This window comes from Bombina bombina, chromosome 9, assembly GCF_027579735.1.
Source record: "Bombina bombina isolate aBomBom1 chromosome 9, aBomBom1.pri, whole genome shotgun sequence".
NCBI classification, from domain to species: domain Eukaryota; kingdom Metazoa; phylum Chordata; class Amphibia; order Anura; family Bombinatoridae; genus Bombina; species Bombina bombina.
Window position 1 is genome coordinate 125,857,380 of NC_069507.1, and position 10,338 is coordinate 125,867,717.

At 43.1% G+C, this 10,338-nt stretch overlaps 1 protein-coding gene across 1 annotated transcript in view; it reads left to right on the top strand.

Moving 5' to 3' along the window:
• The window catches only part of TMEM134 (transmembrane protein 134), a gene marked incomplete at its 3' end in the record, with an annotated part of 75,527 nt that extends 65,342 nt beyond the window's left edge, over positions 1–10,185 (top strand). Inside the window, 2 exon segments of the mRNA XM_053692347.1 lie at positions 9,981–10,057; positions 10,141–10,185. Coding sequence (XP_053548322.1) covers positions 9,981–10,057; positions 10,141–10,185 — 122 coding nt within the window.
• Positions 10,186–10,338: the final 153 nt, after the last annotated feature.

Genomic DNA, 10,338 nt, shown 5'->3' on the forward strand with positions numbered 1-10,338 from the left:
ACCTTCAAATTTATATGAACGCTTAGTGCTTAGTCATAGAGGTTTCTCTGACTCAGTGATTAATACTATGTTGCAGGCTTGTAAATCTGTTTCTAGAAATATTTATTATCGAGTTTGGAAGACCTTACATTTCATGGTGTTCTTCTCATAAATTCTCTTGGCATTCTTTTAGAATTCCTAGAATTTTACAGTTTCTTCAGGGATGGTTTGGATAAAGGTTTGTCTGCAAGTTCCTTTGAAAGGACAAATCTTCTCTTTCTGTTTTATTACCACAGGAAAATTGCTAAACTTCCTAATATTCATTGTTTTGTACAGGCTTTGGTTCGTATAAAGCCTGTCATTAAATCCATCTCTCCTCCTTGCTTTGGAAGTTTTATCTTCAGGCCACAAAGGATTTCAGGCAATCTAAATCACTTTTTGTTGTATGCACAGGGGTCAGGGGGCTTCTGCTACTTCTTGGTCCTTTTGGCTGAGGAGCTTGATCCGCTTGGCCTATGAGACAGCGGGACATAAGCCTCCTCAGAGGATCACGGCTCATTCAACTAGAGTGGTGGCGCTTCGTCTTGAGCCATCAAAAATGAGGCTTCTATGGAGCAGATTTGCAATGCGGCTACCTGGTCCTCCTTGCATACCTACACTAAGTCTTAACAAATTTTACGTTTTTGCTTACTGCGGAAGCTGTTTTGGGGAGAAAGGTTCTACAGGCTGTGGTGCCCTCAGATTAAGGGTCCGCCTTTTACCCGCTCTGTTTCATTCAGTGTCTTCTAAAAGCTTGGGTATATATTCCCACAAGTAATGAATGAAGCTGTGGACTCTCCTCCCCTTTAGATGGAAAACGTAATTTAACTTTCCTGATAATTTTATTTCCATCGTGGATGGTGGAGAGTCCACAGCCCCCGCCCATTTCTTCGACCGGACCTAAGTTTAATATATTCTTCTGGCACCATTTATTCCCTGATATTTCTGCTAGTGTTCCTTGTTCCCTCGGCAGGAATGACTGGGGGTTGAGGGGAGTGGGGGGAGGTATTTAAGCTTTGTCTGGGGTGTCTTTGCCTCCTCCTGGTGGCCAGGTTAAGTAATGAATGAAGCTGTGGACTCTCCTCCCCACAATGGAAATAAAATTATCAGGTAAGCATAATTTATGTTTTCCGGCCGTTACCCACTACGTCCTAGTGTAGTGGCTTGAGTCAAGCAGGCATCAGTGATACTGACCTGCTCCTTCTTGGCCGCGAAAGGATTATGGTTTGCGGATCTAGTGGGGATGTCATCATCTCCTTCATGGAAGTTACCTTGTCCGCAGGTATCTGCTGACCAAGGTCTCTTTGTTCGTCAATGTCTATATTCTCTGAGGCTGACTGCATGGAGCCCGGTGTAACTTCAACTTTGTGACTGATTCCTCAAAATTATTCTTAAGTATCTGCTGATATTGAGTGAAATCCATGCGACCCTCAACTTTAACAAGATTCCCAGTACTGGCCACTGGCCATACAGCCCCACAGCATGATGGAACATCCACCAAATTTTACTGTGGGTAGCAAGTGTTTGTCTTGGAACGCTGTGTTCTTTTGCTACCATGAATAACGCCCCTTGTTATGACCAAATAACTAAATCTTTGTTTCATCAGTCCACAGCATCTTCTTGCAAAATGAAGCTGGCTTGTCCAAATATGCATTTGCATACCTAAAGTGACTCTGTTTGTGGCGTGTGTGCTGAAAAGGCTTCTTCCGCATCACTCTCCCATACAGCTTCTCCTTGTGCAAAGTGCGCTGAATTGTTGAACAATGCACAGTGGACACCATCTGCAGCAAGATGATGTTGTAGGTCTTTGGAGGTAGTCTGTGGGCTGTTTTGACCGTTCTCACCATCCTTTGCCTCTCCGACATTTTACTTGGCCTGCCACTTCTGACCTTAACAAGAACTGTGCCTGTGGTCTTCCATTTCCTCACAGTGGACACTGACTGCTTAAATCTGTGCAATAGCTTTTTGTAGCCATCCCCTAAACCATAATGTCGAACAATCTTTGTTTTTAGGTCATTTGAAAGTGGTTTTTGAGGCCCCCATGTTGCCACTCTTCAGAGGAGAGCAAAGAGAACAACAACTTGCAATTGGCCCCCTTAAATACCTTTTCTCATGATTGGATGCACCTGTCTATGAAGTTCAAGGCTTAATGGGGCTCACCAAACCAATTGTGTGTTCCAATTAATCAGTGCTATGGTAGTTACAGGTATTCAACTCAACAAAATGACAAGGGGGGCCAAATTTATGCACCTGTCTAATATATTTTACAAATATCATATACACATCAGAAAAGACTGTGAGCAGAAGAACAGAGAGGAAATGCCTGAGACTGCAGTGAGCGCTATCAAGTGTCTGAGAATGCGATGACACTAGTGTAACACACCCCGCCCCTGATGGAGCCTTTCCTCGCATGATCACTTCTAAAAAAGGCCTTGGCATACCTTACTTTCCCCATTCCCTCTGGTGTTGCGCGTGACTCAGTCTCATCTCTTTGCCCCCTGGGCCTGGGAGATTCATGTGCGTGACTCCGGGCTAAGCCATGATGTGCGGCAGATAGTAAAAGCAGGCTGGTTGACTTCGGCGAAAAGCCGGGTCACGTGAATGCCCGCTCCAAAGTAAAAAAAATGTTTTTCAAAGCAGTTAGCAGCGTTTTCAAGTGCAGTGTGGTGTGGACAAGTGCTGCCCCCCAAAATCTGCCGTCCTAGGCACCAGCTTTCTTGGCCTATCCGTTAATACGCCCCCTGATATAAATATATGTGTATGTGTGTGTGTGTATATATATTTTGTATGTATGTATGTATATATATATATGTGTGTATATATATATATATATATATATGTGTGTGTGTATATATATATATATATATATATATATATATGTGTGTATATATTATGTGTATATATATATAATATCTTTCAAAAATATTATAAATATCACTTCTCCTTTACATATTACATAGTAATTTCTCTTACATGGTGTATCCAGTCCACGGATTCTCCTTACTTTGTGGGATAATCTCAAATCCCTACAGAAGGTGGCAAAGAGAGCACACAGCAGAGCTGTCCATATAGCTCCCCTCAGGCTCCGCCCCCCCAGTCATTCATTTTGCCGCTCTAACAAGTAGCATCTCCACGGGAGGGTAAAGGGGAATGTGGGTGTTAGATTGTAGTTTCTATTCTTCAATCAAGAGTTTATTTTAAAATAGTGCCGGTTTTGTACTATTTACTCTGAGGCAGAAAGTGATGAAGATTTCTGCTGAGAGAAAAAGATTTTAGGATGTTGTAACTAAAATCCATTGCTGTTCCACACAGGACTGTTGAGTACCGGAGGAACTTCAGTTGGGGGGAACAGGTTTGTTGGCTAACTGCTTAAGGTATGCTCGAGAGTCACTTTTTTTCTAACAAGACTTGGTAATGCTAGAAGACTGACAGAAATCCTCATGTGGGAAGGTAAGCCATATTCTGAGACTCAGCATAGAATGATGGCTTAGTTAAAGGGGCTTTCTATTCACTGGTGGACAGTTATGGGGAAAATCGATTATTTTTATTACTATAATCTGATATTTGCACAAGTGTATATTATGTTTGGAACACTTTTTTTGGGGTTTTATACGCCTGGCATATTTTTAGACACCTAATTTGGCTTTGGAAGGCCCCCACAAGCTCTGGAGTGAAGAGGGAGGGGGCCTAATTTTCCCGCCTCAGTTGTGCAGTTCTTTTGCAAGACAGCTTCATGCAGCTTCACATAGTAGAGTCCAGAGATGCAGGAGGACTACAGGGAGGCTTATTTTCGTTACAAAACTAATCCCCCAAGGAAGGTAGGGCTACAGCAGAGAATGTAGCATGGTGCTGTAGTGAGTTAAACCGGTGGCCTGCTTCAATTGGCTCCGGTTTGGGCAATAAGGGTTAATTGTCTTGAAACTTGGTGTGCAATCATTTCAAAGCATTGGGTTCATATGGTGAAAATTTCATAAAGATTGGATGTTTTTTTGAGATTTGGAGAAAAAGTGTGCGCTTTTTATTATTTAAAGGCACAGTACCGTTTTTTCAAAAAGTGTATTTTTCTGTATTTGAGTGCTGTCTAAGGCTGTCTAACATGTCTTAGACTACAGATAGGCCCTGTTCTATGTGTTTAAAAGCCATGGCGGTACCCCCATTGCATTTGTGTTTAAAGTGTGCTAAGGTATCTAAACATTTTAATGACCATGCAGTGACACTTAAAAATGTAGCCCAAGATGATTCTCTGACGGAAGGTAATGAGGATAGTCCTCCTTCCTCTCCCCATGTGTCGACACCAGTTACGCCCGCGCAAGCGTTGCCTAGTACCTCTAGCGCGTTGGGCCCTATTACTTTACAGCAATTAGCAGCAGTCATGGATAATTCCCTTGCGGCATTTCTATTTAAACTGCCAGTTTTTCCAAAGAAGCGTGATAGCTCAGTTTTAAGAACAGAGGATGAGCAATCAGAAGCTTTGGATGATTTATCTATTGTACCCTCACAACACTCTGAAGTGGCAGTGAGGGTTGGTCTGTCCGAGGGAGAAATTTCTGACACAGGAAAAGTTTCTCAGCGGGCAGAGTCAGATTCCTTAGCGTTTAAATTTAAGCTGGAACACCTCCGCGTCCTGCTTAAGGAGGTTTTAGCTACGCTGGATGATTGTGACCCCATGTGGTCCCAGAAAAATTGTGTAAAATGGATAGGTTTTTAGAGGTCCCTGTATACACTGATGCGTTTCCGATCCCGAAGAGGGTGTCGGATATTGTGACTAGGGAGTGGGAGAGACCAGGTGTACCTTTTTGTCCCCCCCCCCCCCCCCCCCTAATCTTTAAAAAAAAAATGTTCCCCATAAATTACCCCAGGCGGGACGCGTGGCAGACGGTCCCTAAGGTAGAGGGAGCAGTTTCAACACTTGCTAAGCGTACAACCATACCGATAGAAGACAGTTGTGCTTTTAAAGACCCTGTGGATAAAAAATTGGAAGGTTTGCTGAAGAAAATGTTTGTTCAGCAAGGTTTCCTTCTTCAGCCAATTGCCTGCATTATCCCTGTAACAACTGCAGCGGCTTTTTGGTTTGAGGCACTGGAGGAGTCGCTCCAGAGGGAGACTTCATATGACGAAGTCATGGATAGAATTCATGCCCTAAAGCTGGCTAATTCTTTTATCACTGATGCCGCTTTCCAATTAGCTAAGTTAGCGGCGAAAAATTCAGGTTTTGCCATTATGGCGCGAAGAGCGCTTTGGCTCAAATCTTGGTCGGCTGACGTGTCGTCCAAAACAAAGTTACTAAACATTCCTTTCAAGGGAAAGACCCTCTTTGGTCCCGAGTTGAAAGAAATTATCGCGGATATCACTGGGGGGGAAGGGCCATGCCCTCCCGCAGGATAGACCGTTTAAGGCCAAAAACAAGGCTAATTTTCGCTCCTTTCGCAACTTCAGGAGCGGACCTGCTTCAACCTCTGCTGCCGTAAAGCAAGAGGGTAACGCTTCACAGCCCAAAGCAACCTGGAAACCCTTGCAGGGCTGGAATAAGGGTAAACAGGCCAAGAAGCCTGCGCCTGCTGCCAAGACAGCATGAAGGGGTAGCCCCCGATCCGGGACCGGATCTAGTAGGGGGCAGACTTTCTCTTTGCTCAGGCATGGGCAAGAGATATTCCAGATCCCTGGGCATTAGAAATTGTTGTTCAGGGGTATCTTCTAGAATTCAAGGACTCTCCCCCAAGGGGAAGGTTCCACATTTCTCGTTTGTCTTCAGACCAGACAAAGAAACAGGCGTTCTTACACTGTGTAGAAGATCTTCTAAAGATGGGAGTGATACACCCAGTTCCAATTGCAGAACAAGGACTGGGATTTTACTCAAACCTGTTTGTAGTTCCCAAAAAGGAAGGAACTTTCAGGCCAATCCTGGATCTAAAAATCCTAAACAAATTCCTCAGAGTTCCATCGTTCAAAATGGAAACCATTCGGACAATCTTGCTGATGATCCAGGAAGGTCAATATATGACTACCGTGGATCTAAAGGATGCGTACCTACATATTCCTATCCACAAAGATCATCATCAGTTCCTAAGGTTCGCCTTTCTGGACACGCATTACCAGTTCGTGGCCCTTCCTTTCGGGTTGGCCACCGCTCCCAGAATTTTCACAAAGGTTCTAGGGTCCCTTCTACCGGTACTAAGACCGCGGGGCATTGCAGTAGCACCTTACCTAGACGACATCTTAATACAGGCGTTGTCTTTTCACAGAGCCAAGGCTCATACGGACATTGTTCTGGCCTTTCTAAGGTCTCACGGGTGGAAGGTGAACGTCGAAAAAAGTTCTCTGTCCCCGCTCACAAGGGTTCCATTCCTAGGAACACTAATAGACTCAGTAGAAATGAAAATCTTTCTGACAGAGGTCAGGAAGTCAAAACTTTTGAATACTTGCCGAGTTCTTCATTCCATTCCCCGGCCTTCTGTGGCTCAATGCATGGAGGTAATAGGTTTAATGGTTGTGGCAATGGACGTTGTCCCTTTTGCCCGAATTCATCTAAGACCACTGCAACTGTGCATGCTCAAACAGTGGAATGGGGATTATACAGATTTGTCCCCTCAAATACAAATGGACCAGAAAACCAGAGACTCACTTCTCTGGTGGTTGTCTCAGGGAATGAGCTTCCGCAGACCAGAGTGGATCATTGTCACGACCATTGCCAGTCTGTTAGGCTGGGGTGCGGTCTGGGACTCCCTGAAAGCTCAGGGTCTATGGTCTCGGGAAGAATCTCTTCTCCCGATAAACATTTTGGAACTGAGAGCGATATTCAATATGCTCCAGGCATGGCCTCAACTAGCGGAGGCCAAATTCATCAGATTTCAGTGGGACAACATCACGACTGTAGCGTACATCAATCATCAGGGGGGAACAAAGAGTTCCCTAGCGATGAAGGAAGTAACCAAGATCATCAAATGGGCAGAGGATCACTCCTGCCATCTATCTGCAATTCACATCCCAGGAGTAGACAACTGGGAGGCAGATTTTCTGAGTCGTCAGACTTTCCATCCGGGGGAGTGGGAACTCCACCCGGAGGTTTTTGCTCAATTGACCCAGCTATGGGGCATTCCAGAATTGGACCTGATGGCGTCCCGTCAGAACACAAAACTTCCCCTTTACGGATCCAGGTCCAGGGACCCCAAGGCGGCATTGATAGATGCTTTAGTAGCGCCTTGGTCATTCAGTCTAGCTTATGTCTTTCCACCGTTTCCTCTTCTCCCTCGGCTAGTAGCCAGAATCAAACAGGAGAAGGCTTCGGTAATTCTGATAGCGCCTGCGTGGCCACGCAGGACTTGGTATGTAGACCTAGTGGACATGTCATCGGTTTCACCATGGAAACTGCCATCGAGGCAGGATCTTCTAATACAAGGTCCATTCAAGCATCCAAATCTAGTTTCTCTGCAACTGACTGCTTGGAGATTGAATGCTTAAAGTGAAGGTAAAGTATGGATGTTTTTTCAGCCTAATTATATTACTTAGATCCTAAATAGTGTGATCGCTAACTTTTTTTCCAGCATTTCAATAAGTATTTGTTTATTACAAACGATTTAAATGTACTTACTGTGCCAGTATTTACTCCTCCCACCATCCATTTCCTGGTTTTTGGCACTCTTACGTATAGAGCGGTCCCACCCGCTCTATACGTATCTCATAAGAGCGTTCTCGTGTGTACCTAACTAATTGCGCATGCGCACATTTTGCCGACAATTACCTATGCGCATGCGTTACTCTAATCGTTGGTAATGAAGAAGAAATTGCAGCGCTAAACGGGAGCGAGCTTCTATAATAAGGGAGGAATTAATGGCAACGCATGCGCAAATCGTCAAGTTAAGCAATGACGTCAAATGACGGCCGCCTAACGGCCAGGTTTTCAATTGGCTTTTTCAAGAACGTGACCAGCAAGGAAAAACAAAACAAAAAAACGGGTTGTTTTGAAAACGCTGAAAATGAAATGATAAAACAGAGATAAGTGAGTTTATATGCTAAATAAAAAAAAATGATGAATGAAACTAGCATTAATTTTGGTATTATTTTAACATGTACTCATACAATAGAGCTAACTTTACCTTCACTTTAATTCTAGCTAAGCGTGGGTTCTCTAAATCAGTTATAGATACTCTGATCCAGGCCAGAAAGCCTGTCACCAGGAAAATTTACCATAAGATATGGCAGAAATATCTTTGTTGGTGTGAATCCAAGGGTTACTCGTGGAGTAAGATTAGGATTCCAAGGATATTGTCTTTTCTCCAAGAAGGATTGGAGAAAGGTTTGTCAGCTAGTTCCTTAAAGGGACAGATATCTGCTCTGTCCATCCTGTTACACAAGCGTCTGGCAGCTGTACCAGACGTTCAGGCGTTTGCACAGGCCCTAGTTAGAATCAAGCCTATCTACAAACCTGTGGCTCCTCCATGGAGTCTAAATTTAGTTCTTTCAGTTCTTCAAGGGGTTCCGTTTGAACCTTTACATTCCATAGATATTAAGTTATTATCTTGGAAAGTTTTGTTTTTGGTAGCTATGTCTTCTGCTCGAAGAGTTTCAGAATTGTCTGCTTTGCAGTGTAATTCACCCTATCTGGTGTTCCATGCTGATAAGGTTGTTTTGCGTACCAAACCTGGTTTTCTTCCAAAGGTGTTTTCTAATAAGAATATTAACCAGGAAATCATTGTTCCTTCTCTGTGTCCTAATCCAGTTTCTAAGAAGGAACGACTATTACACAATCTTGATGTGGTTCGTGCTTTAAAATTTTATTTAAAAGCAACTAAAGATTTCAGAAAAACATCTTCCTTGTTTGTTGTCTATTCTGGTAAGAGGAGAGGTCAGAAAGCGACTGCTACCTCTCTTTCCTTCTGGCTGAAAAGCATCATCCGATTGGCATATGAGACTGCTGGACAGCAGCCTCCTGAACGAATTACCGCTCATTCCACCAGAGCCGTGGCTTCCACATGGGCTTTCAAGAATGAGGCTTCTGTTGAACAGATTTGTAAGGCAGCGACTTGGTCTTCACTGCATACTTTTGCCAAATTTTACAAATTCGATTCTTTTGCTTCTTCGGAGGCTATTTTTGGGAGAAAGGTTTTGCAAGCAGTGGTGCCTTCCGTTTAGGTTACCTGACTTGTTCCCTCCCTTCATCCGTATCCTAAAGCTTTGGTATTGGTATCCCACAAGTAAGGATGAATCCGTGGACTGGATACACCATGTAAGAGAAAACAGAATTTATGCTTACCTGATAAATTACTTTCTCTTACGGTGTATCCAGTCCACGGCCCGCCCTGGCAATTAAGTCAGGTTCAAATTTATTTTTGTAAAACTACAGTCACCACTGCACCCTATGGTTTCTCCTTTTTCTCCTAACCGTTGGTCGAATGACTGGGGGGGCGGAGCCTGAGGGGAGCTATGTGGACAGCTCTGCTGTGTGCTCTCTTTGCCACTTCCTGTAGGGATTGAGAATATCCCACAAGTAAGGATGAATCCGTGGACTGGATACACCGTAAGAGAAAGTAATTTATCAGGTAAGCATAAATTCTGTTTTTACCAGATTACATTTCCATAATACATTTTATTAGCATAAATCATTAGTGAAATAACACAGATGAATTATAAATGTCAGATATAATATTAATCATCTGAGCAAAATAAAAATAAATATTCATAAATTCATCTGAATAAGAGATCCAAAAGACTAAATGCTTGGAATTCCCAAACGTTTCTGAAGAGCATGATCATATCCCAGTCCTCATGAAGGCAGTGTTATACAGTTTCTATATGTTTCAGCATGACAAACCAGCACTGTTGTCACGATTTAAAGAACTATGCTTGGTTACTAGGGTAGCATATGTAAGAAGAAAAATAAAAAACTGTGGGATACTGGAGTATCACACTTTTTTTTTCAATTTCTGCTGTCCTTATTGAAATAATGTTTTGTTTTTTCCTACTAGTTGGACCAGACATCCTCTCATACAAAAGAATAAGAAAGTTGTTCTCTCATCTTTCCTTCTGCTTCTTCTAGGTTTAGGTAAGTCTGTTTTCCCCTCATTCTTTAATGTGCCACATTCATTCTTTTTCTTGTAACTCAGTGATGCCTTGCCTTTTTTTCAGTCTTAATTCTTGTTGGTGTGGGATTACAGATCAACCCATCACCAGGTGAGTGCCACTGTAAGGTAATACTTTTAGAATAAAAGCATATACTCTCCCACCTGTCCCCAAGATCTACTTCTGTTCTCCTCTTTTGTTACCACCTCACATTCTCGTCTACAGGACTCCTTAAGATTGGCTCTAAACTTTAAAACTTTCTGC